The following is a 26,196-nucleotide window of genomic DNA, read 5'->3' as shown; positions in this document are numbered from 1 at the left end:
CATCCTCCGCCATTTCCTCCACCTCCAGCGCGATCCCACCACCAAACACATCTTCCCCTCCCCTCCCTTTCAGCATTCCGAAGGGATCGCTCCCTCCCTGGTCCACTCTTCCAACACCCACTTTCCTTCCCATGCGAGTGCAGCACCTGCCCTTTCACCTGCTCCCTTCCCATCGTCCGGGGCCCCAAACACTCCTTCAAGGTGAAACGGCAATTTACTTGCTTAAAAACTGTTTAATCTTCAACTACTTCCAGTTCTGACGACGGGTCATCGACCTGAAACATTAACTCTGTTTCTCTCTTCACAGATGCTGCCCCGACTTGCTGAGTATTTCCAGCATTTTCTGTTTGTTTCAGATTTCCAGCATCTGCAGTATTTTGCTTTTGTAAAGGGCAGGTCATGTTTGACAAATTAATTTTTTGAGGAAATCAGTGCACAGACAAAAGCAACGCAATGAATGTTGTATGTGGATTCTCCAAGATGTTTGATACGGTACCGTGTTAGAGACTTGTAAAAATTAAGGCACATAATATTAAAGAATGTAGCTGCATAGTTAGACAGAAGGCAGAGAGTCAGGTAAATGGGTGTTTACTGACCTTCTGTACTGGTGCAGATTCACCAGAATGATACCGGGATTTAAAGTTAAATTACGAGGACAGGTTACATAATCTTGTCTTGTATTCCCTTGAGTTTAGAAGATTGAGAGATGATCTAATCGAGGTGTTTTAAATGACAAAAGGATTTGATAGGGTAGATAAAGAGAAACTATTTCCTCTGGTGGGAGAGTTTTAAAAAGTAACAAAGGGATACAAAGAAAGTAATGAGGTGCAAAAGGGAATATGAAAAATACCTGTAAGGGATGTCAAAACTAACAACCAAAGTTTATATTAATAAACTAAGCGAAATAGAGAGGTAAATGGGAATGTGGGCCCATTAAAGATAGATGCAGGAGAGACTATAATGAAAGAGAAGAAAGACTTGCATTTATACAGTGCCTTTCACGACCTCAGGACGTCCCAAAGCCAATGAAGTACTTTTGAAGTGTAGTCACTATCGTAAAGGTAGGAAACATGGCAGCCAATTTTTGCGCACAGCAAGCTCCCATAAACTGTAATCAAATAAATGATCAGATCATCTATTTTAGTGACATTGGTTGAGGAATAAATATTGGCCAGTACACCGGGGAGAACTCCCCTGCTCTTCTTCCAATAGTAGCCGTGGGACCTTTCACATCCACCTGAGGGCAGACAGGGACTCGGTTTAATGTCTCATCTGAAAGACGGCACCTCCGACAGTGCAGCACTCCCTCAGCACTGCACTGAAATGTCAGCCTGGATTATAGGCTCCAGAGTCTGGAGTGGAGATTGAGCCCACAACCTGCTGACTCAGAGGCGAGAGTGCTACCCACTGAGACAATAATGGACAATAAGGAAATGGCAGTCTTGTTAAATGAATACTTTCTATCTGTTTTCATCATAGAGCAAGAGGACAAAATGAGTCCAGTCGAGGAAGGTATTGAATGTATTGGGTAAAGGTGAAAGCAGTTCAAAGACAGAAGTTTCACCCGGGCAACTGCCTCACCAATCCACATTGGCAAGCATAAAGTAAGAGAAAGAGGGGGAGAACTAATGGGTTCCACTAATCGTGCTGGTATCATCCGTTAAAATTTACATGACCTTAATACCCTTGGGCAAAAAAAATGTGTTGATTGTAACTCACATATTCCACACATCTATATAAGTGGGAGACTAGATAATGATCACAGAAATGATTCCAAGTATCTGAATATTCTGTTTACTTTCAGGTGATTCTGAAGGAAATGACTGCCCAGAAAATCCCCGTCAACAGGTTACATGAAAAATGGACGTTCCCATCTTTATATATTTCTCAAAATTCTCCTGTTCTGTGACGGGTGGTCCCAGAGGGTGAATTTCCGCGGGGATTCTCCTGTTCCGTGACGGGTGGTCCCAGAGGGTGAATTTCCGCGGGGATTCTCCTGTTCTGTGACGGGTGGTCCCAGAGGGTGAATTTCCGCGGGGATTCTCCTGTTCTGTGACGGGTGGTCCCAGAGGGTGAATTTCCGCGGGGATTCTCCTGTTCTGTGACGGGTGGTCCCAGAGGGTGAATTTCCGCGGGGATTCTCCTGTTCTGTGACGGGTGGTCCCAGAGGGTGAATTTCCGCGGGGATTCTCCTGTTCTGTGACAGGTGGTCCCAGAGGGTGAATTTCCGCGGGGATTCTCCTGTTCTGTGACGGGTGGTCCCAGAGGGTGAATTTCCGCGGGGATTCTCCTGTTCTGTGACGGGTGGTCCCAGAGGGTGAATTTCCGCGGGGATTCTCCTGTTCTGTGACGGGTGGTCACAGAGGGTGAATTTCCGCGGGGATTCTCCTGTTCTGTGACGGGTGGTCCCAGAGGGTGAATTTCCGCGGGGATTCTCCAGTTCTGTGACGGGTGGTCCCAGAGGGTGAATTTCCGCAGGGATTCTCCTGTTCTGTGACGGGTGGTCCCAGAGGGTGAATTTCCGCGGGGATTCTTCTGTTTGCTCGCTGATGTTACGGTGGAATCAGCGGGGGTGACCGGATCACGATGCCTCCCTCCCTCGCTCACCAATCGCTTTGAGCTCGGCCAATTTTGTACATAATTTACTCACTTTACTTTGAAATTACCGATCGCCGTGCCATTTTTGAGTCTGACTCGAACTGTAACCTGACATCGCAGGATGTTGTCGAGGCCCGTGCTGTAAGTGCACATTAACTCCGTTTCCTTAGACTATAAAAAGTGCCCTCTGCCGAGAGGCTGTGGTGTTTAAAACAAAATACAAATTTTCAATTAAAAATAATTGTAGCGCAAAAGCAGTTGATCAAACCCAGGCTTTGCGAGATTGAAAACTTAATCATCCTTTTCGTTGAAAGGAATTCCCTTGATTCGATTAATTTAAATGATATAATTGATAACTTTGTAGAATGTGCCTTGGGTAGAGATGCAATGGCGCAGTGTGACAATACATGTATATATTTTTAACCGGGATTGGCTACTTGGGAAATAGATCGAATCTGGATCCAGTGTTTTGCCACTTCCAGGAAGATGCGGCAGCCAATCAATGCGGGCCGGGAGGCGGGACCTCCGCCCAGCGGTTGGATCGTGGAGCGCTGGTTGGTTTAGAAAACCCGGGCCCCTCGGAAAATGGCCGCCGCAGATGGAGGGGAAGGGGCGTCCTGGAGAATTGGCCGACAGAGGCTCCCCTCAGTCCCATTCCCTCCCCTCAGTCCCATTCCCTCCCCTCAGTCCCATTCCCTTCCCTCAGTGCCGTCTGACCCGCTCCTTCCCCCTTCCCTCAGTGCCGTCTGACCCGCTCCTTCCCCCTTCCCTCAGTGCCGTCTGACCCGCTCCTTCCCCCTTCCCTCAGTGCCGTCTCCCCCGCTCCTTCCCCCTTCCCTCAGTGCCGTCTCCCCCGCTCCTTCCCCCTTCCCTCAGTGCCGTCTCCCCCGCTCCTTCCCCCTTCCCTCAGTGCCGTCTCCCCCGCTCCTTCCCCCTTCCCTCAGTGCCGTCTCCCCCGCTCCTTCCCCCTTCCCTCAGTGCCGTCTCCCCCGCTCCTTCCCCCTTCCCTCAGTGCCGTCTCCCCCGCTCCTTCCCCCTTCCCTCAGTGCCGTCTCCCCCGCTCCTTCCCCCTTCCCTCAGTGCCGTCTCCCCCGCTCCTTCCCCCTTCCCTCAGTGCCGTCTCCCCCGCTCCTTCCCCCTTCCCTCAGTGCCGTCTCCCCCGCTCCTTCCCCCTTCCCTCAGTGCCGTCTCCCCCGCTCCTTCCCCCTTCCCTCAGTGCCGTCTCCCCCGCTCCTTCCCCCAGTGCCGTCTCCCCCGCTCCTTCCCCCAGTGCCGTCTCCCCCGCTCCTTCCCCCAGTGCCGTCTCCCCCGCTCCTTCCCCCAGTGCCGTCTCCCCCGCTCCTTCCCCCAGTGCCGTCTCCCCCGCTCCTTCCCCCTTCCCTCAGTGCCGTCTCCCCCGCTCCTTCCCCCTTCCCTCAGTGCCGTCTCCCCCGCTCCTTCCCCCTTCCCTCAGTGCCGTCTCCCCCGCTCCTTCCCCCTTCCCTCAGTGCCGTCTCCCCCGCTCCTTCCCCCTTCCCTCAGTGCCGTCTCCCCCGCTCCTTCCCCCTTCCCTCAGTGCCGTCTCCCCCGCTCCTTCCCCCTTCCCTCAGTGCCGTCTCCCCCGCTCCTTCCCCCTTCCCTCAGTGCCGTCTCCCCCGCTCCTTCCCCCTTCCCTCAGTGCCGTCTCCCCCGCTCCTTCCCCCTTCCCTCAGTGCCGTCTCCCCCGCTCCTTCCCCCTTCCCTCAGTGCCGTCTCCCCCGCTCCTTCCCCCTTCCCTCAGTGCCGTCTCCCCCGCTCCTTCCCCCTTCCCTCAGTGCCGTCTCCCCCGCTCCTTCCCCCTTCCCTCAGTGCCGTCTCCCCCGCTCCTACCCCCTTCCCTCAGTGCCGTCTCCCCCGCTCCTTCCCCCTTCCCTCTTCCCTCAGTGCCGCCTCACCCCTCCGTGCCCATTCCCCCCCCCCGTGCCGCCTCACCCCTCCGTGCCCATTCCCCCCCCCCCCCCCCCCGTGCCGCCTCACCCCTCTGTGCCCATTCCCCCCCCACCGTGCCGCCTCACCCCTCCGTGCCCATTCCCCCCGGCAACACATTTATTGAGTGTGTTTGAGTTTTCTGGATCAATAGAATCATAGAAGTTTACAACATGGAAACAGGCCCTTCGGCCCAACATGTCCATGTCGCCCAGTTTATACCACTAAGCTAGTCCCAATTTCCTGCACTTGGCCCATATCCCTCTTTACCCATCTTACCCGTGTAACTGTCCAAATGCTTTTTAAAAGACAAAATTGTACCCGCCTCTACTACTGCCTCTGGCAGCTCATTCCAGACACTCACCACCCTTTGAGTGAAAAAATTGCCCCTCTGGACCCTTTTGTATCTCTCCCCTCTCACCTTAAATCTATGCCCCCTCGTTATAGACTCCCCTACCTTTGGGAAAAGATTTTGACTATCTACCTTATCTATGCCCCTCATTATTTTATATACTTCTATAAGATCACCCCGAAACCTCCTACTCTCCAGGGAAAAAAGTCTCAGCCGATCCAACCTCTCCCTATAAGTCAAACCATCAAGTCCCGGCAGCATCCTAGTAAATCTTTTCTGCACTCTTTCCAGTTTAATAATATCCTTTCTATAATAGGGTGACCAGAACTGTACACAGTATTCCAAGTGTGGCCTTACTAATGTCTTGTACAACTTCAACAAGACATCCCAACTCCTGTATTCAGTGTTCTGACCAATGAAACCAAGCATGCTGAATGCCTTCTTCACCACCCTATCCACCTGTGACTCCACTTTCAAGGAGCTATGAATCTGTACTCCTAGATCTCTTTGTTCTATAACTCTCCCCAACGCCCTACCATTAACGGAGTAGGTCCTGGCCCGATTCGATCTACCAAAATGCATCACCTCACATTTATCTAAATTAAACTCCATCTGCCATTCATCGGCCCACTGGCCCAATTTATCAAGATCCCGTTGCAATCCTAGATAACCTTCTTCACTGTCCACAATGCCACCAATCTTGGTGTCATCTGCAAACTTACTAACCATGCCTCCTAAATTCTCATCCAAATCATTAATATAAATAACAAATAACAGCGGACCCAGCACCGATCCCTGAGGCACACCGCTGGTCACAGGCCTCCAGTTTGAAAAACAACGCTATACAACCACCCTCTGTCTTCTGCCGTCAATCCAATTTTGTATCCAATTGGCTACCTCACCTTGGATCCCGTGAGATCTAACCTTATGTAACAACCTACCATGCGGTACCTTGTCAAAGGCTTTGCTAAAGTCCATGTGGACCACGTCTACTGCACAGCCCTCATCTATCTTCTTGGTTACCCCTTCAAAAAACTCTTATCAAATTTGTGAGACATGATTTTCCTCTCACAAAACCATGCTGACTGTTCCTCATCAGTCCCTGCCTCTCCAAATGCCCGTAGATCCTGTCTCTCAGAATACCCTCTAACAACTTACCCACTACAGATGTCAGGCTCACCGGTCTGTCGTTCCCAGGCTTTTCCCTGCCGCCCTTCTTAAACAAGGGCACAACATTTGCTACCCTCCAATCTTCAGGCACCTCACCTGTAGCTGTCGATGATTCAAATATCTCTGCTAGGGGACCCGCAATTTCCTCCCTAACCTCCCATAACGTCCTGGGATACATTTAATCAGGTCCCGGAGATTTATCAACCTTGATGCGAGTTAAGACTTCCAGCACCTCCCTCTCTGTAACATGTACACTCCTCAAGACATCACTATTTATTTCCCCAAGTTCCCTCACGTCCATGCCTTTCTCAACCGTAAATACCGATGTGAAATAGTCATTTAGGATCTCACCCATCTCAAGTGGTTCCGCACATAGATGACCTTGTTGATCCTTAAGTGGCCCTACCCTCTCCCTAGTTACTCTTTTGCCCTTTATGTATTTGTAGAAGCTCTTTGGATTCACCTTTGCCTTATCTGCCAAAGCAATCTCATATCCCCTTTTTGCCCTCCTGATTTCTCTCTCAACTCTACTCCGGCAATCTCTATACTCTTCAAGGGATCCACTTGATCCCAGCTGCCTATGCATGTCATATGCCGCCGCCTCCTTTCTGACTCGGGCCTCAATCTCCTGAGTCATCCAAGGTTCCCTACTTCTACCAGCCTTGCCCTTCACTTTATAAGGAATGTGCTTACCCTGAACCCTGGTTAACACACTTTTGAAGGCCTCCCACTTACCAGACGTCCCTTTGCCTGCCAACAGACTCTCCCAATCAACTTCTGAAAGTTCCTGTCTAATACCATCAAAATTGGCCTTTCCCCAATTTAGAATTTTAACTTTTGGGCCAGACCTATCATTCTCCATAGCTATCCTAAAACTAATGGAATTATGATCACTGGTCCCAAAGTGATCCCTCACTAACACTTCTGTCACCTGCCCTTCCTTATTTCCCAAGAGGAGGTCAAGTTTTGCCCCCTCTCTAGTCGGGCCATCCACATACTGAATGAGAAATTCCTCCTGAATACACTCAACAAATTTCTCTCCATCCAAGCCCCTAATGCTATGGCTGTCCCAGTCAATGTTGGGAAAATTAAAGTCCCCGACTATTACCACCCTATTTTTCTTGCAGCTGTCTGTAATCTCCTTACATATTTGCTCCTCAATTTCCCGTTGACTATTTGGGGGTCTGTAGTACAATCCTATCAACGTGATCTCTCCCTTCTTATTTTTCAGTTCTACCCATATAGACTCAGTGGGCGAACCCTCGGATATATCCCCTCTCACTACTGCCGTGATGCTCTCCCTAATCAAGAACTCAACTCCTCCTCCTCTCTTACCTCCTGCTCTATCTTTCCTATAGCATCTGTATCCTGGAACATTGAGCTGCCAGTCCTGCCCCTCCCTTAGCCATGTTTCAGTAATAGCTATAACATCCCAGTCCCATGTGCCCATCCATGCCCTGAGTTCATCTGCCTTGCCCATCAGACTTCTTGCATTGAAATAAATGCAGTTTAATCTAGACTTCCCTTGGTCTTTGCCCTGCTTTCTTAGACCATCTGTCTGGTCATGTTTTGTACACTCTCCCTTACTGCCTTTTGTTTCTGTCACCACTTTACTTCCCACTGACTTCCTGCATTGGTTCCCATCCCCCTGCCACTTTAGTTTAAACCCTCCCCAACAGCACTAGCAAACACTCCCCCGAGGACATTGGTTCCAGTCCTGCCCAGATGCAGACCGTCCAATTTGTACTGGTCCCACCTCCCCCAGAACCGGTTCCAATGTCCCAGGAATTTGAATCCCTCCCTCTTGCACCATCTCTCAAGCCACGTATTCATCCTAGCTATCCTGTCATTCCTACTCTGACTAGCCTGTGGCACTGGTAGCAATCCTGAGATTACTACCTTTGAGGTCCTACTTTTTAGTTTAGCTCCTAACTCCCTAAATTCAGCTTGTAGGACCTCATCCTGTTTTTTACCTATGTCGTTGGTACCTATATGCACCACGACAACTGGCTGTTCACCCTCCCCCTCCAGAATGTTCTGCAGCCGCTCCGAGACATCCCTGACCCTTGCACCAGGGAAGCAACATACCATCCTGGAGTCTCGGTTGCGTCCGCAGAAACGCCTGTCTATTCCCCTTACAATCGAGTCCCCTATCACTATAGCTCTGCCACTCTTTTTCCTGCCCTCCTGTGCAGCAGAGCCAGCCACGGTGTCATGAACCTGGCCGCTGCCACCTTCCCCTGGTGAGCCATCACCCCCAACAGTATCCAAAACGGTATACCTGTTTGAGAGGGGGATGGCCACAGGGGACCCCTGAAATACCTGCCTGCACCTCTTACTCTGCCTGGTGGTCACCCATTCACTTCCTGCCTGTACTCCCTTTACCTGCGGTGTGACCAACTCGCTAAACGTGCTATCCACGAGTTTCTCTGCATCGCGGATGCTCCACAGTGAGTCCACCCGCAGCTCCAGCTCCGAGATACGATCGGTCAGTAGCTGCAGGTGGACACACTTCCTGCACACATGGTCGGCAGGGACACTGGTAGTGTCCATGACTTCCCACATCTTGCAGGAGGGGCATATCACGGGTGCGAGGTCTGCTGCCATGACTTGCCTTAGCTTAGTTACCCCTTTTAAATTACGTTGAAATCAGAAAATGTTAACTATACTAGGGACCTAGGTTCACTAAAAAATAAAACACTACCTGCTATAAAACCTGCAGACCTTCCTGTTATTTACTTTACTTTACTTACAGTAAAATGGTAGAAATACTCACCTGAACCTACTCACCAATCAGCTGCCTCCCCTGTGCCGCGTCACCTTCTGACTGGTGACGTCACCCCAAACTCTGCCGCTGGTCTCAGAGCAAGCCTCGGGTCGCTGCTCTTTATATCCCCGCTCTCCGCTCTCTCGCCTCTGGGTCCACCCAGGTCTCGGGCCTCGGGTCGCTGCTCTTTATATCCCCGCTCTCTCGCCTCTGGGTCCACTCAGGTCTCGGGCCTCGGGTCGCTGCTCTTTATATCCCCGCTCTCTCGCCTCTGGGTCCACCCAGGTCTCGGGCCTCGGGTCGCTGCTCTTTATATCCCCGCTCTCTCGCCTCTGGGTCCACCCAGGTCTCGGGCCTCGGGTCGCTGCTCTTTATATCCCCGCTCTCTTGCCTCTGGTTCCGCCCAGGTCCGCCGCCGCTCAGGTCTCGGGCCTCGGGTCGCTGCTCTTTATATTCCCGCTCTCCGCTCTCTCGCCTCTGGTTCCGCCCAGGTCCGCCGCCGCTATATTCCTGAATCAACAAGAGAACAGACCATCTTCGATTTAGTGATGAGTAATGAGCCTGAATTAGTCCACAATCTAGTGGTAAGGGAACACCAACTAACAGTGACCATAATATGATAGAGTTTGATATTAGGTTTGAGAGGGAAAAGGGTGAGTCATGAACTAAGATTTTAAATTTGGAGGGATGATGCAGGAATTGACCACTCTCGACTGGGTAGAACTACTAACTCATAAAACTATGGATGAATATGTGAGTTGTTCAAATAACTATTTGGTAGAATGCAAGACCTGTTCATTCCCCTAGGGCAGGAGGTCTACCTGTGTAATTAATAATCTTCAACAAGAGAAGTGAGAGATAGTCTAAAACTAAAGGAAGGGGCTTATACAAAGGGAAAGAACAGTATAGATTCCACGGAGTGGGAGAGATATAAAGAACAGCAAAGGGATATAAAGAAAGTAGTAAGAGCTGCAAAAAGGGAATATGAGAAAATGCTTGTGAGGGATGTCGAGGACGACACGGAAGGTTTTTACAAGTATATTAACAGAAGAGGGAGGTTAAGGGTAACGTGGGCCCCTTAAAGACAGACGTGGGTGATATTGGCAATCAGGAAATGGCAGACTTGTGAAATACTTACTTTGAATTGGTCTTCACAGTAGAGGATGAGGATAAAATACCGGAGAGACAAGGAAAGCTCTAACTGAAGGGAAGGAACTTATAAGATTTAATAAGTTTAATGAAATGTTATGGAGAAAATAATGAGACTAAAGATAGAGAAATCTCCAGGACCCAATGGTTTCCATCCCAGGGTATTAAAAGAAGTAGGTGAGGAAATTGTAGATGCTCTAGTCATGATCTTCGATTCAGGAATTGTCCCCTTGGATTGGGAAATTGCCACGGTCACTCCACTATTTAAGAAGGGGTGGGAGAGATAAATTTGGAAATTACAGGCCTATTGGTCTAAGGTCAGTTGTGGGGAAGTTAGTAGAATCTATCATAAGGGGCAGTGACTGAGCTCTTGAACAAATATGAACTGATCAGAGAGAGCCAGTGTGGATTTGTAAAGGGTAAGTCATATCTAACAAACCTAGTTGATTTTTTTTTTGAGCAGGTAGCTAACGTGGTAGATAAGGGAGTGTCTGTGGATGTTATTTATATGGACTTTCAGAAGGCATTCGACAAGGTTCCACACGAGAAGTAACAAAAATGAGAGCGCATGGAATTGGAGGCAACCTATTGACGTGGGTAGGGAATTGGTTAGGAGACAGAGAATAGGGATAATGGGCATGTACTCAAATAGGCAAGATATGACTAGTGGTGTCCCCCAAAGAACCGAGCGGAGAGAGGCAGAACTGTACTGGGCCTCAGCTTCTCACTATTATTTAAATGACTTGGATGAAGGAATAGAGAGCCTTATATCCAAGTTTTCTGACAATGCCAAGTTGGAAGGCACAGTAAATAGGAGTAGAAAGTTGCAATGGGACATTGATAAAGTGACTGGGCAAAACTTTGGCAGATGGACTTCAATGTGGAGAAGTGTGAGGTCATCCACTTTGGACCTAAGGTAGATCAGAGTATTTTCTAAAAGGCTAATGGAATGTTGGCCTTTATCGCATGGGGCTGGAATACAAAGGGGTGGGAGTTATGTTACATTTATATAAAGCTCTGGTTAGACCTCATCTGGAGGTCCTGCGTTCAGTTCTGGGCACCGCACCTCAGGAAGGATATATTGGCCTTGGAGGGGGTGCAGTGCAGATTCACCAGAATGATACCAGGGTTAAATTATGAGGACAGGTTGCGTAGACTAGCCTTGAATATAGACGATTAAGGGGTGATCTAATTGGGGTGATTTATGATTAAAAGATTTGATAGGGTAGATAAAGAGCCGAGATGAAGAGAAACTATTTCCTCTGGTGGGGGGAGTCCAGAACAAGGGGGCATAACCTTAAAATTAGAGCCAGGCCGTTCAGGGGTGAGGTCAGGAAGCATTTCTTCACACAAAGGGGAGTGGAAATCTGGAACTCTCCCCCCAAAAAGCTGTTGAGGCCGGGGGTCAATTGAAAGTTTCAAAACTGGGATTGCTCGATAGGCCTTTTGAAAATCCAAATGCATTACATCTACTGCATTACCCTTGTCTACTCTGTTATTTCTTCAAAGAATTCAATAAGGTTGGTCAAGCATAACATTGAAGTACTTTAGAAGTGTAATGACTGTTGTAATGTGAGAAATGTGGCAGCCAATTTGCACACAGGCTCAGTCTCATCCACTCTGTTCCTTCTCCAGTCATAATCCAATCTTCACTCGTGATTATACCCTACCTTCATTCATCTCACAATGGGATGGGATGAGTTCAGCCACAACTGGAGTATTGTGTCCAATTCTGGGCACCGCACTTTAGGAAGGATGTGAAGGCCTTGGAGAGAGTGCAGAAAAGATTTACTGGAATGGTTCCAGGGATGAAGGACTTCAGTTACATGGGTAGACTGGAGAAGCTGGGGTTCTCCTCAGAGCAGAGAAGATTGCGAGGAGATTTGATCGAGATATTCAAAATCATGGGTCTGGACAGAGTAGATAGAGAGAAACTGTTCCCATTGGCAGAAGGGTCAAGAACCAGAGGGCATAGATTTAAGGCGATTGGCAAAAGAACCAAAGGCGACTTGAGGAAAAGCTTTTTTACGCAGCGATTGGTTATGTTCTGGAATGCACTGCCTCTGGGGGTGGTGGAGGCAGATTGAGTCGTGGCTTTCAAAAGGGAATTGGATAAGTACTTGAAGGGAAAAAAATTGCAGGGCTACAGGGAAAGGGCGGGGGAATGGAACTAAGCGGATTGCTCTTACAAAGAGCTGGCGTGGGTTGATGGGCCGAATGGCCTCCTTCTGTGCTGTAAAGATTCTATGACTTCCTGGGAGGAAAGGAGGACTCTGGAATTGCAGGAAACTCCTGTGGGGTCTGACACTGTTTGACATAGTGTCAGATATAATACAGATGATAACAGTGGCTTGGGAGGGAAATCACAAACAACACACAGCAAGTGTTTACCCAGGGGTTGAAGAGAGTGCTGATAAAAGGCAGGGGATCGAATTCCCTATAAAATCTAATTCGAGGGATTGATAACCTTTTCTGTAACTGTGATCAGGAGCCCGGAACGTTCTGTTGCTTCCCGAGCACCAGGGTAAGGATAATGCAGGAGGAAACACAACGATAAAAGGTATAAGAGCCCAAAAGAGATTAAGGAGGTTGGAGGAGAGCATGAAAAGACTGGTGGTCAACATAACATGAAATGGCTTGTGTGAGCACATTAATCAAAAGTTAGTCAAAGAACGGGTAGGGCCAATTCATGTGTTTGAGAGTGATGGAATGGTTTACGGTGGGACTGTGGGCTACCTGAGGAGGATGTGAAGAGCCATGACAGGAGGTAAGTATTCAAAAAGATGATAATTAATGGGATTACAAGTAGTGAAGTGATCAGACCCAGATAGTACACAACCCAGAGTACAAGAGACATAGTGGAGGTCCTAACCATTCAGTTTTACAAAAATCTTTGGCAATGGATTTGTACCAAAGGGCTGGATAAATATTGTTCACTATTCAAGAAGTGGTAAAAGGATAACCTGGGAAATTACTGGCCTTGGTTGTGGGTAAACGACTGGAATCCATAATATGGATTGAAATGGGTGAAAATGCCTGGGGCTGATCAGGGAGAGTGAGGGTGGAATTTGGAAAGGGCAGGTCATGTTTGACTAATTAATTGTCTTTTTGAGGAGGTCAGAGTGCAGTCAAAAGGAATGAGATGAATGTTGTTCATGGATTTTGTAAAGGCCCCCCCCCCCCCCGGTCTCCCAACTTGGCTCATTCCAGGCCCCGCCCCCACTGACATGACAGACAAGCCACCGGGCCAATCAAAGCTTTGAATTTCCCCACCAATCACCACCAACCGAAGGCGGGGTTTTGTTCCCTCCGCCGTTTGCAGCACATCATTGGACAGCGGGTTTCTGATTGACGCGTGGCTTGTCCAACGTTGATGAGCGAGCGCGGGGGACGCTCCACCGGAAAGGTCGGGCTCCGGGGCGGGGAGCTCAGAGAAGGAGGAGAAGCGTTGGAGTCAAGGTAGGAGAGGGCGGTGAGGGTCGGGGCTTCGGGCCTGAGTCACTGGAGGGCAGTGACGACTCACTCAGACTGGAGTCACCCAAAGGCCAAATATATCTGGGACTATCGGTCTGAACTGCAAAAGATGGTGTCAGCCCCTCGAACCATCGTAAACAATTTTACAAGTTATAGTCCAGCAATTTTATTTGAAATTCACAAGCTTTCGGAGGCTTCCTCCTTCCTCAGGTGAATGTGGAAATGAAACCCTCGAACCCGTCGCATTTATAAATCACAGAACAATGCCTGGTGATTACAGACAGTGTTTTCAACTGCCCGTTGCCAAGGCAATCAGTGTGCAGACAGACAGGTGTTACCTACAGATCCCCCGAATATACAAACCGCCAAAAAAAAGAGAGGCAGAAACATCGAAAAGACAGCAAATGACCCGTTGTATTAAAAACAGATAACATTTGTTCGCTGGTGGGGTAACGTGTAGCGTGACATGAACCCAAGATCCCGGTTGAGGCCGTCCTCATAGGTGCGGAACTTGGCTATCAATTTCTGCTCGACGATTTTGCGTTGTCGTGTGTTCTGTGATTTATAAATGCGAAGGGTTCGAGGATTTCATTTCCACATTCACCTGAGGAAGGAGGAAGCCTCCGAAAGCTTGTGAATTTCAAATAAAATTGCTGGACTATAACTTGGTGTTGTAAAATTGTTTACAATTGTCAACCCCAGTCCATCACCGGCATCTCCACATCACCCCTAACCATCGAACCCCCTCTCACTACTGCCATTCTAGCTGTGCTGCTGATCGGACCGCCCGCCCGACCGACCCATCACCTGTTTGTTTCATTGATACTTATTTGATGTCCAGAGCCCTCATTTTCCCCACAGGGACCTGGAGCTGCAAACCCGGTTTGAGAGCCTAAGTTGCTCCTGGGCCCTCCTGTTCTAATCTTCACTTCCTGCCTTTCCCCATCCCTTGGACAGTGGCTCGTAGCGGAACTCCCAGTCAACTCACCGATCTTCGGTAATGCGGATCAGTAATCTATCTATAATGCGGATGATAACAGTGACTTGGGAGGGAAATCATGAACAACACCACAGAGCGAGTGTTTACCTAGGGGTTCAAGAGAGAGCGCTGATAAAAGGCAAGGGATAGAATTCCCTATAAACTCCAATTCGAGGGATCTGTAACTGTGACCAGGAGCCCGGAATGTTCTGTTGCCTCCCGAGTACCAGGGTAAGGATACTGCAGGAGGAAACACAACGATAAAAGGTATAAGGAAGAGCCAAAAAGAGATTAAGGAGGTTTAGAGGGGAGCATGAAAGAAGACTGGTGGTCAACACAAAATGAAATAACAAAACACATTGACTAATCTTTGAATAATGTGCTTAAAGAAGGGTGAGGGCCAATTGGATATGAAGGGGGACCATCATGTGTTTGAAAGTGTGGGAATGGTTTACGGTGGGACTGTGGGGTACCTGAGGAGGATGTGAAGAGGGACATCACAGACCCCTCGACCATTCCTCCCCCCCCAGATCCTAAAAAATAGCAATGACATTAATGATTGGGGGGGGTGGAATTTGCAGGGCTGTGGGGAAAGGGCCGAGGAGTGGGAATTTGGAGAGCTCTTTCACAGGCACAATGGGCCAAATGTCCTCCTCTGCTGTATCATGTTTTTACAGTGAAAGTGGAATTTATTTATTTGACCGTGTGTGAACCATCAGACTCTGAGAGGCGGATCTCGGACAAACTGGGTTCCTGACCCCACCCTAAACCCTGCTCTCCTGGGGGGCGTGAATTGTGAAACTGGACCCAGTGCCAGGCGGGCTCCAGGCCCCGCCCTCGCTAACATGACAGACAAGCCACCGGGCCAATCAAAGCTTTGAATTTCCCACCAATCACCATCGTTTGAAGGCGGGGTTTGGTGTTTCGTTTGCGGAGCATTCATTGGACAAACGGGCTTCTGATTGACGTGTGGTTTGTCCAATAGGAGGAGAGGAGGCTGATGTTTGTGCAGACACGCAGTCAGTGATGAGCGACGCCGGGAAACGTCCACCGCAAAACTCGGGCTCTGGGACGGGGAACTCAGAGAGCAAGAGCAAGAACAAGGTGAAGCTTCGGTGTCAAGGTAGGAGAGAGTGAGGATGCTCTGGGGCTTGGGGTCCCACCCTGGCGCCGGGGCTCTGGGCCGGGCTTTTCGAGCGGCTTGATGCAACAGAGTTGCTCGCTGGGCCATTTGAGGGCAGTTACGAGTCACCCAAAGGAAGGAACGCTGCAGGAAATAGTCAATCCGGGGATATCTGGCCATCCGCTTTACTGTCCCTACAATGACCATTTTGAAAATAAGGACACCTGATGTAAGTCCCTTGGGTGTCCCTAATTCACACCCGGATTGTTCACCTGCACTAGTGGTTGCCAGTCTCTTCGTTCAGTGCTTGGTTCCTCAAAAGAATGTCACCTGGTGTTACTGGAAATTAAACTTAATGCTTTTCTCTTTTAGTCTCTGAAAATCATACACTGATTAAAATATCTCTGGTGTAATTATGAATGATTCAGCACAAGTTCTGTTTTATACCAGTGGAATGTTACGGTCAAGGAAAAATACATGAAGATATTCTGAAAAAACTAGAAACTTCCAGCTGTGAAGGAGGGCCAGGGATTCCGTGTATTCTGTTTGTCTACAAAGTGTCTCATGAAATTGAGGATCTCCGAAATGCTCTACAATGGATCACAAGTAATTACTCTCGTTCTGTATTAGTCTTTGTCTCTCCCTGTATAGATTTTTCTCTCGTATCTCTCTCCCCTCCCTATCTGTGACTGAGATTGTGTGTGATCCTGGGAATGGGTTAACTTATAAAGAAAGAAGGAACTTTCATAGATAAAGCGCCTTTCAGGACGTCTCAAAGCGCTTCGCAGCCAATGAAGTATTTTTGAAGTGTAGTCACAGTTGTAAAGTAGGAAACACAGCAGCCAACTTGCACACAACAAGATCCCACAAACAGCAATGAGATAATGACCTGATAATCTGTTTGTGACGTTGGTTGATGAATAAATATTGGCCAAGACACTGGGGAGAACTCCCCTGCTCTTTTTTTGAATAGCGGCCGTGGGATCTTCTACGCCCACCTGAGGGGGCAGATGGGGCCTCGGTTTAACGTCTCATCCGAAAGACGGCACCTCTGACAGTGCAGATCTCCCTCAGTGCTGGCACTGGGAGTGTCAGCCTGGATTATGTGCTCAAGAGTCTGGAGTGCAACTTCAACCTCTGACAGACGAGAGTGTTACCCACTGAGCCACAGCTGACAGGTGGTTGCCCGTGACTGTAGTGTGGAGCAGGAGGCCAGGTTTGCGGAGACAGCAATACCCCTGTGCACCACCCTGCCACTCTAGGGGCGGGGGGGGGTTGGATACTGCTGATGTAGGTTCCACTGAGCCAATTGGAGACAGATCTAGTGGATTTCCTACAGTATCCCAGGAAGAAGCGCACCTCAAACTGCAGGCAGAGGATGAGGAGGGGCCGGCAGAGGAATTGCCTCCCCCCGGATAAACTTTCATATTCGGTTCAAAAGGGGGCGGATTGCTGCCAGAAATTTTTCAAAAATGAATGTTGGGCACGAGGATAACGTCAAATGTGGACAGTATCTGGGGTGAGTGGAGAGAGAAATTAAAGTCTCTTGCTGGTCCCTGATTTTCATCGCTCCACCATTGGCTGTGCCTTCATCTGCCTCAGCTCGAAGCTCTGGAATTCCCTCCCTAACCCTGTCCCTGCCCCTCTCCTTTCAGAGGCTTCTTAAAACCTCTTTGACCAAGCTTTTGGTCACCTGTCCTAATATCTGCTTATGTGGCTCTGTGTGAAATTTTGTCTGTTCGCTCCTGTGAAGTGCCTTGGGGGGTTTTTATCACGTTAAAGGCGCGATATCAATGCAAGTTGTTGTATCAGCAGCTTGAGAGAAATCCAGATTAATGGGAGCGTCCATTTAAACTTCGTGTGACCCATGGTATGTGACAAGTGATCGACAAGGACAGAAAGTATAGACTCTCCCACAATAGCAGAGTGTGTGATCCTCACTGTACCGTGTATATGTGAGTTTAATGTGCATACGTCTGATATCTTGCAATAAAAATACCCGGAAATTGCAGACAAAGTATTGAAATTATTCCGTTGATTTGCACTTTAGAAAATGAGACAACACAAAAGGAAGACATTTGTGCCGTGTTTCTGCTTGAAAAGATTTCAGAGAGATCCGAAGTGGGAGAGGTGATGATAACTCTGCCGGATTTATATCATGTGGAAACGAAAGCTGTTCGAGTTCTGTGGAAAGAGATAGCTTCGTGGAAAATGGGCAATCCTTTCAGCTGCCCCGAAGCTATTGAGACAGTCAGAGAGATAATCAGGCAAAGGAACAGCCAAACAAGACAAGGTAATGACTGCCGTGGAACGTAAAATGTGCCTCTTCCAGGGGTACGGGTTACCGTTGGGGGTAAATATTTTCACACCAATAGCAGGGGCACGTTTAATGCAGCAGCTGGAGGTTAAAGTCGGCGGGGACATCACAGACTCTCCACCCCACCGCCCCGAACGTTCCCCTCGGTGTTCCCCCCCCCCCCCACAGCCGTTGCCCCTCGCGCGACATTAATGACGGGGGTGAAATTTGCAGGGCTGTGGGGAAAGGCCCAAGTTGTGGGACTATTTGGAGAGCTCTTTCAAAGAGATTCCACAAGCACAAAAGGCCAAATGGACTCTTTCTGTGCTGTATCATTACATTGAAACTGGAATCTCCGTGTATTTATTTATTTCAGTTTGTAAACCATCAGACGCAGAGGTGGATCTCGGCCAACTGGGTTCCTGACCCCACCCTAAACCCTGCTCTCCTGGGGGGTGAATTGAGGAATTGGACCCAGTGCCAGGCGGGCTCCAGCCTCCAGGCCCTGCCCTCACTGACATGACAGACAAACCACCGGGCCAATCAAAGCTTTGAATTTCCCACCAATCACCACCGGACTAAGGCGGGGTTTGGCGTTTCCTCCTCCCGCCCCCCCCCCCCCCCCCCAAAAAAACTGTTTGTGGCGCATTCATTGGACAACAGGCTTCGGATTGACGTGTGGTTTGTCCAATAGGAGGAGAGGAGGCTGATGTTTGTGCAGATGTGTGGACGGACTGTGGGTCCCGGTCAGTGATGAGCGCCGGGGATTCTCCACCGGGAAACTCGGGTCTGGGGCGGGGAGTTCAGAACAACAGCAAGAACAAGGAGAAGCTTCGGTGTCAAGGTAGGAGAGAGTGAGGGGAATCTGGGCCCGGGGGGAGGGGGAGGGGGAGGGGGCCCCGGGGGGTGGGGGAGGCTCTGGGCCATTTGAGGGCAGTTACGAGTCACCCAAAAGAAGGAACGCTGCAGGAAATAGTCAATCCGGGGATATCTGGCCATCCGCTTTACTGTCCCTACAATGACCATTTTGAAAATAAGGACACCTGATGTAAGTCCCTTGGGTGTCCCTAATTTACACCCGTATTGTTCACCTACACTAGTGGTTGCCAGTCTCTTAGTTCAGTGCTTGGTTCCTCAAAAGAATGTCACCTGGTGTTACTGGAAATTAAACTTAATGCTTTTCTCTTTTAGTCTCTGAAAATCATACACTGATTAAAATATCTCTGTAATTATGAATGATTCAGCACAAGTTCTGTTTTATACCAGTGGAATGTTACGGTCAAGGAAAAATACATGAAGATATTCTGAAAAAACTAGAAACTTCCAGCTGTGAAGGAGGGCCAGGGATTCCGTGTATTCTGTTTGTCTACAAAGTGTCTCGTGAAATTGAGGATCTCCGAAATGCTCAACAATGGATCACAAGTAATTACTCTCGTTCTGTATTAGTCTTTGTCTCTCCCTGTGTAGATTTTTCTCTCTTATCTCTCTCCCCTCCCTATCTGCCTGAGATTGTGTGTGATCCTGGGAATCGGTTAATTTTATAAAGAGGGAACAAACTTGCATTGATATAGCACCTTTCAGGGCGTCTCAAAGCACTTCACAGTCAATGAAGTATTTTTGAAGTGTAGTCACAGTTGTAAAGTAGGAAACGGAGCAGCCAACTTGCACACAGCAAGATCCCACAAACGGCAATGAGATAATGACCTGATAATCTGTTCGTGACGTTGGTTGATGAATAAATATTGGCCAAGACACTGGGGAGAACTCCCCTGCTCTTTTTTTGAATAGCGGCCGTGGGATCTTCTATGCCCACCTGAGAGGGCAGATGGGGCCTCAGTTTAACATCTCATCGAAAAGACGGCACCTCTGACAGTGCAGATCTCCCTCAGTGCTGGCACTGGGAGTGTCAGTCTGGATTATGTGCTCAAGAGTCTGGAGTGCGACTTGAACCTCTGACAGACGAGAGTGTTACCCACTGAGCCACAGCTGACAGAGGTGGTTGCCCGTGACTGTAGTGTGGAGCAGGAGGCCAGGTTTGCGGAGACAGCATTACCCCTGAGCACCATCCTGCCACTCTCGGGGTTGTGGGGGTCGGATACTGCTGATGAAGGTTCCACTGAGCCAATTAGAGACAGATCTAGTGGATTTCCTGCAGTATCCCAGGAAGAAGCGCACCTCAAACTGCAGGCAGAGGATGAGGAGGGGCCGGCAGAGGAATTGCCTCCCCCGGATAAACTTGCATATTTGGTTTAAAAGGGGGCGGATTGCTGCCAGAAATTTTTCAAAAATGAATGTTATCCTCGTGCCTAATGTCAAATGTGGACAGTAACTGGGGTGAGTGGAGAGAGAAATTAAAGTCTCTTGCTGTTCCCCGATTTTCATTGCTCCATTGGCTGCGCCTTCATCTGCCTCAGCTCGAAGCTCTGGAATTCCCTCCCTAACCCTGTCCCTGCCCCTCTCCTCCTTTAAGAGGCTTCTTAAAACCTCTTTGACCAAGCTTTTGGTCATTTGTCCTAATATCTGCTTATGTGGCTGTGTGTGAAATTTTGTCCGCTCGCTCCTGTGAAGCGCCTTGGGGTTTTTACCACATTAAAGGTGCTTTATAAATGCAAGTTGTTGTATCAGCAGCTTGAGAGAAATCCAGTTTAATGGGAGCGTCCATTTAAACTTTGTGTGACCCATGGTATGTGACAAGTGACCCACAAGGACAGAAAGTATAGACTCTCCCACAATAGCACAGTGTGTGATCCTCTCTGTACTGTGTATATGTGAGTTTAATGTGCATCCGTCTGATATCTTGCAACAAAAATACCCGGAAATTGCAGACAAAGTATTGAAATTATTCCGTTGATTTGCACTTTAGAAAATGAGACAATACAAAAGGAAGACATTTGTGCCGTGTTTTTGCTTGAAAAGATTTCAGAGAAATCCAAAGTGGGAGAGGAGATGATAACTGTGCCGGATTTATTTCATGAAGATACAAAAGTTGTTCGAGTTCTGTGGAAAGAGAAAGATGCTTTGTGGAAAATGCTCGTGTCCAATCCTTTCAGCTGCCCCGAAGCTATTCAGACAGTCAGAGAGATAATCAGGCAAAGGAACAGCCAGACAAGACAAGGTAATGACTGCCGTGGAACGTAAAATGTGCCTCTTCCAGGGGTACGGGTTACCGTTGGGGGTAAATATTTTCACACCAACAGCAAGGGCACGTTTAATGTCGATGGGGACATCACAGATCACATCCGCACCCCCCCCCCCACCGGCCGATCCTAAAAATAGCAATGACATTAATGACGGAGGAAATTTGAAATTTGCAGGGCTGTGGGGAAAGGGCCGAGTAGTGGGACTCTTTGGATAGCTCTTTCAAAGAGATTGCACAGGCACAGTGGGACAAATGGCCTCTTTCTGTTCTGTACGATTTTAGTGAAACCGGAATCTTTATTTATTTATTGATTTCATTCAGTTTGTAAACCATCAGACACTGAGAGGCGGATCTCAGCCAAACGGGGTTCCTAACCCCACCCTAAACCCTGCTCTCCTGGGGGGGGTGTATTGTGAAATTGGGCCCACCGCCAGGTGGCCTCCAGACCCTGCCCTGGCTGACATGACAGACAAGCCACTGGGCCAATCAAAGCTTTGAATTGCCCACCAATCACCACTGGATGAAGGCGGGGTTTGGTGTTTCCTCCTCCCCCCCCACCCCCAAAACCAGTTACAGCACTGTCATTGGACAACGGGCTTCTGATTGAAGTGTAGTTTGTCCAATCGGAGGACAGGAGGCTAGACATTAGTTCATCGTTTCATCAAGTTTGCTTCCAATTTCCACCCTTCCCTCGCCTTCACATGGTCCATCTCTGACTCTTCCCTTCCTCAACTTCTCTATCTCCATTTCTGGGGATAGGCTGTCAACCAATATTCTTAGGGCAGGAAATTGGACATGAATTTAGATTTGAGATTAGGATCAGATCAGCCATGATCTTATTGAATGGCGGAGCAGGCTTGAGGGGCCGATTGGCCTACTCCTGCTCCTATTTCTTAAGTTCTTAACCAATATTTATTACAAGCCCACCGACTCCCACAGCTGCCTTGATTGCACTTCCTCCCATCCCGCTGCCCGTAAGGACTCTATTCCCTTCTCCCAGTTTCTCCGTTGCATTGGTTCTGACGATGCCACCTTCCACACCAGTGCTTCCGATATGTCTTCCTTTTTTCTGCAACCGAGGATTCCCCTCCACTGTAGTTGACGGGGCCCTCGACCGTGTCCATCTCATTTCCCGCACTTCTGCCCTCACCCCTTCTCCTCCTTCCCAGAACCATGATAGGGTCCCCCTCATCTTCACCTTTCACCTCACCAGCCTCCACATTCAACATACCATCCTCCGCCATTTCCTCCACCTCCAGCGCGATCCCACCACCAAACACATCTTCCCCTCCCCTCCCTTTCAGCATTCCGAAGGGATCGCTCCCTCCCTGGTCCACTCTTCCAACACCCACTTTCCTTCCCATGCGAGTGCAGCACCTGCCCTTTCACCTGCTCCCTTCCCATCGTCCGGGGCCCCAAACACTCCTTCAAGGTGAAACGGCAATTTACTTGCTTAAAAACTGTTTAATCTTCAACTACTTCCAGTTCTGATGAAGGGTCATCGACCTGAAACATTAACTCTGTTTCTCTCTTCACAGATGCTGCCCCGACTTGCTGAGTATTTCCAGCATTTTCTGTTTGTTTCAGATTTCCAGCATCTGCAGTATTTTGCTTTTGTAAAGGGCAGGTCATGTTTGACAAATTAATTTTTTGAGGAAATCAGTGCACAGACAAAAGCAACGCAATGAATGTTGTATGTGGATTCTCCAAGATGTTTGATACGGTACCGTGTTAGAGACTTGTAAAAATTAAGGCACATAATATTAAAGAATGTAGCTGCATAGTTAGACAGAAGGCAGAGAGTCGGGTAAATGGGTGTTTACTGACCTGTACTGGTGCAGATTCACCAGAATGATACCGGGATTTAAAGTTAAATTACGAGGACAGGTTACATAATCTTGTCTTGTATTCCCTTGAGTTTAGAAGATTGAGAGATGATCCAATCGAGGTGTTTTAAATGACAAAAGGATTTGATAGGGTAGATAAAGAGAAACTATTTCCTCTGGTGGGAGAGTTTTAAAAAGTAACAAAGGGATACAAAGAAAGTAATGAGGTGCAAAAGGGAATATGAAAAATACCTGTAAAGGATGTCAAAACTAACAACCAAAGTTTATATTAATAAACTAAGCGAAATAGAGAGGTAAATGGGAATGTGGGCCCATTAAAGATAGATGCAGGAGAGACTATAATGAAAGAGAAGAAAGACTTGCATTTATACAGTGCCTTTCACGACCTCAGGACGTCCCAAAGCCAATGAAGTACTTTTGAAGTGTAGTCACTATCGTAAAGATAGGAAACATGGCAGCCAATTTTTGCGCACAGCAAGCTCCCATAAACTGTAATCAAATAAATGATCAGATCATCTATTTTAGTGACATTGGTTGAGGAATAAATATTGGCCAGTACACCGGGGAGAACTCCCCTGCTCTTCTTCCAATAGTAGCCGTGGGACCTTTCACATCCACCTGAGGGCAGACAGGGACTCGGTTTAACGTCTCATCTGAAAGACGGCACCTCCGACAGTGCAGCACTCCCTCAGCACTGCACTGAAATGTCAGCCTGGATTATAGGCTCCAGAGTCTGGAGTGGAGATTGAGCCCACAACCTGCTGACTCAGAGGCGAGAGTGCTACCCACTGAGACAATAATGAAATGGCAGTCTTGTTAAATGAATACTTTCTATCTGTTTTCATCATAGAGCAAGAGGACAAAATGAGTCCAGTCGAGGAAGGTATTGAATGTACTGAGCTCTTGGGTAAAGGTGAAAGCAGTTCAAAGACAGAAGTTTCACCTGGGCAACTGCCTCACCAATCCACATTGGCAAGCATAAAGTAAGAGAAAGAGGGGGAGAACTAATGGGTTCCACTAATCGTGCTGGTATCATCCGTTAAAATTTACATGACCTTAATACCCTTGGGCAAAAAAAATGTGTTGATTGTAACTCACATATTCCACACATCTATATAAGTGGGAGACTAGATAATAATCACAGAAATGATTCCAAGTATCTGAATATTCTGTTTACTTTCAGGTGATTCTGAAGGAAATGACTGCCCAGAAAATCCCTGTCAACAGGTTACATGAAAAATGGACGTTCCCATCTTTATATATTTCTCAAACTTCTGTGTTCTGTGATGGGTGGTCCCAGAGGGTGAATTTCCGCGGGGATTCTCCTGTTCTGTGACGGGTGGTCCCAGAGGGTGAATTTCCGCGGGGATTCTCCTGTTCTGTGACGGGTGGTCCCAGAGGGTGAATTTCCGCAGGAATTCTCCTGTTCTGTGACGGGTGGTCCCAGAGGGTGAATTTCCGCGGGGATTCTCCTGTTCCGTGACGGGTGGTCCCAGAGGGTGACTTTCCGCGGGGATTCTCCTGTTCTGTGACAGGTGGTCCCAGAGGGTGAATTTCCGCGGGGATTCTTCTGTTTGCTCGCTGATGTTACGGTGGAATCAGTGGGGGTGACCAGATCACGATGCCTCCCTCCCTCGCTCACCAATCACTTTGAGCTCGGCCAATTTTGTACATAATTTACTCACTTTACTTTGAAATTACCGATCGCCGTGCCATTTTTGAGTCTGACTCGAACTGTAACCTGACATCGCAGAATGTCGTCGAGGCCCGTGCTGTAAGCGCACATTAAGTCTCCGGTCTGCCTCCGTTTCCTTAGATTATAATAAGTGCCCTCTGCGAGTTGCTCTGCCCCTCCGCCTCCCCCTCCCAACATGGGCTTCATTGTGTTTCAACATCATGATGTTACTGGTCTTGTGCTCTTCATAAAAACTTGCCGAGAGGCTGTGGTATTTAAAACAAAATAAAAATTTTCAATTAAATATAATTGTAGTGCAAAAGCAGTTGATCAAACCCAGGCTTCGTGAGATTGAAAACTTAATCATCCTTTTTGTTGAAAGGAATTCCCTTGATTCGATTAATTTAAATGATATAATTGATAACTTTGTAGAATGTGCTTTGGGTAGAGATGCAATGGGGCAGTGTAACAATACATGTATATATTTTTAACCGGAATTGGCTAATTGGTAAATGGATCGAATCTGGATGCAGTGTTTTGCTACTTTCTGGAATATACTTAGTCTCCACTGCTTATATCGGCCAAAATACGCTAACCATTAACTATTTGCACTAACGTCCATTTCAAAGCTGCCGTCGACAGTGTCATAAGTGCTCCATTTATTTTGGGCAGAAACGACTGTGTTTACCCACTAGTTCTCACCTTGTTAAAGTGCACTGAATGCAAGAACAAAGATGAGTAACTAGCACCTAATGTTCAGTTAACTTTAGTATACTGAAGTCCTTCTAATCCCCTCCAACTGATGAGGGGTTGTGGTTTTATATAAGCACTGACTGCAGTTTAAATAAAACTAGTTACATTGCATGCAGTCTTCACTTTATTCAGTGGTGATCTACAACATTCACGTTGATTACTGTAATAGGGCTATGGGGAAAGAGCAGGGGAGTGGGAATAATTGGTAGTTCTTTCATAGAGCTGGTACCCCTTTATTGCTCCCACTCATTGCTGTTGCTGCTCCACGCTCTGCATAAAATGCTGGCCCCCATTCTGCAGTCTCCCCCTCTTTCTCCTCCCCCCTCTCTCGCTCCTATCTCCCCTGTCTTTTATTCCAGGTTTATCAGGCGTATTGTTTCTTTTTTAGCTTATCCCATTTATCTGTACATCTACAGGTATGAGGTGCTGCTGTATTATCTTTCCCCCTTAAAATGCTTTCTGAAAGGCTATTTTTTCCCTCAGTAACTGAAATGTCCAAAATAAGCATATAAACAAAATTTAAAAAACATTTTTCACAATGATTACAGTTGAAGGAATCAGATACTCCCAAAATTTCCAAGGATGCATCGATGGAATATTTTCATTAGCTTTTAGTAGTTTATGATCAGTTGCTTTTCAAGATGATTAGAGGACAAATTTCAAAACTTTATCAAGTGAATTTTATATTGAATGCAGTTTTAAAGAATCAAAGGGGCTGCATGTTTGTGTAAGTGAGAAAAAAATTAGAACGTGCTGATTACACACCACAGCTGTAGATTTTGTTTTGTGCTCCAAAACTAGAAAGTGCATTAAGCTGAGAGAGGAAAAAAGGCCTGGAGTTTCCTCTGAATTAACACCTGCTTTGGAGCAAACTTGAAGACTCAGTCACTAATGTTGGAACAGAGTTAGGGGGAGATGCACAAAAGGTCA

At 47.9% G+C, this 26,196-nt stretch overlaps 2 protein-coding genes across 8 annotated transcripts in view; one reads left to right on the top strand and one right to left on the bottom strand.

Annotated features, from left to right (window-relative positions):
• The window catches only part of LOC137306193 (uncharacterized), a 31,042-nt gene extending 5,661 nt beyond the window's left edge, over positions 1–25,381 (top strand). The window contains exons 5-12 of one of the 4 annotated variants that reach the window (XR_010958834.1): positions 15,419–15,556; positions 16,007–16,162; positions 17,607–17,849; positions 18,547–18,696; positions 19,119–19,274; positions 20,716–20,967; positions 22,530–22,714; positions 23,689–23,773. Coding sequence is in view for 3 of the 4 variants with exons in the window: in XM_067975280.1 (XP_067831381.1) it covers positions 15,419–15,556; positions 16,007–16,162; positions 17,607–17,849; positions 18,547–18,696; positions 19,119–19,274; positions 20,716–20,967; positions 23,689–23,821; positions 24,022–24,025 (1,232 nt within the window). In the remaining variant the exon portion in view is untranslated. Of the gene's footprint in view, positions 1–15,418; positions 15,557–16,006; positions 16,163–17,606; positions 17,850–18,546; positions 18,697–19,118; positions 19,275–20,715; positions 20,968–22,529; positions 23,822–24,021 lie in introns of those variants that run through there. The other 3 variants (XM_067975280.1, XM_067975281.1, XM_067975282.1) reach the window with 3 other exon arrangements.
• Positions 1–26,196, bottom strand: part of LOC137306194 (interferon-induced protein 44-like) — a 105,083-nt gene that overhangs the window by 52,649 nt on the left and 26,238 nt on the right. Inside the window, exon 7 of one of the 4 annotated variants that reach the window (XM_067975284.1) lies at positions 17,486–17,740. The exons of 1 other annotated variant lie outside the window; for it this stretch is intronic. In XM_067975284.1, coding sequence (XP_067831385.1) covers positions 17,708–17,740 — 33 coding nt within the window. In that variant the 3' untranslated portion in view covers positions 17,486–17,707. Of the gene's footprint in view, positions 1–17,485; positions 17,741–20,685; positions 20,850–23,995; positions 24,780–26,196 lie in introns of those variants that run through there. 2 more of the 4 variants (XM_067975285.1, XM_067975287.1) reach the window with 2 other exon arrangements.

This window comes from Heptranchias perlo, chromosome 42 (genome assembly GCF_035084215.1).
Source record: "Heptranchias perlo isolate sHepPer1 chromosome 42, sHepPer1.hap1, whole genome shotgun sequence".
Classification (NCBI taxonomy): domain Eukaryota; kingdom Metazoa; phylum Chordata; class Chondrichthyes; order Hexanchiformes; family Hexanchidae; genus Heptranchias; species Heptranchias perlo.
Note: the sequence above shows the minus strand (reverse complement) of the source record. Positions and strands in the feature narration are given on the sequence as shown.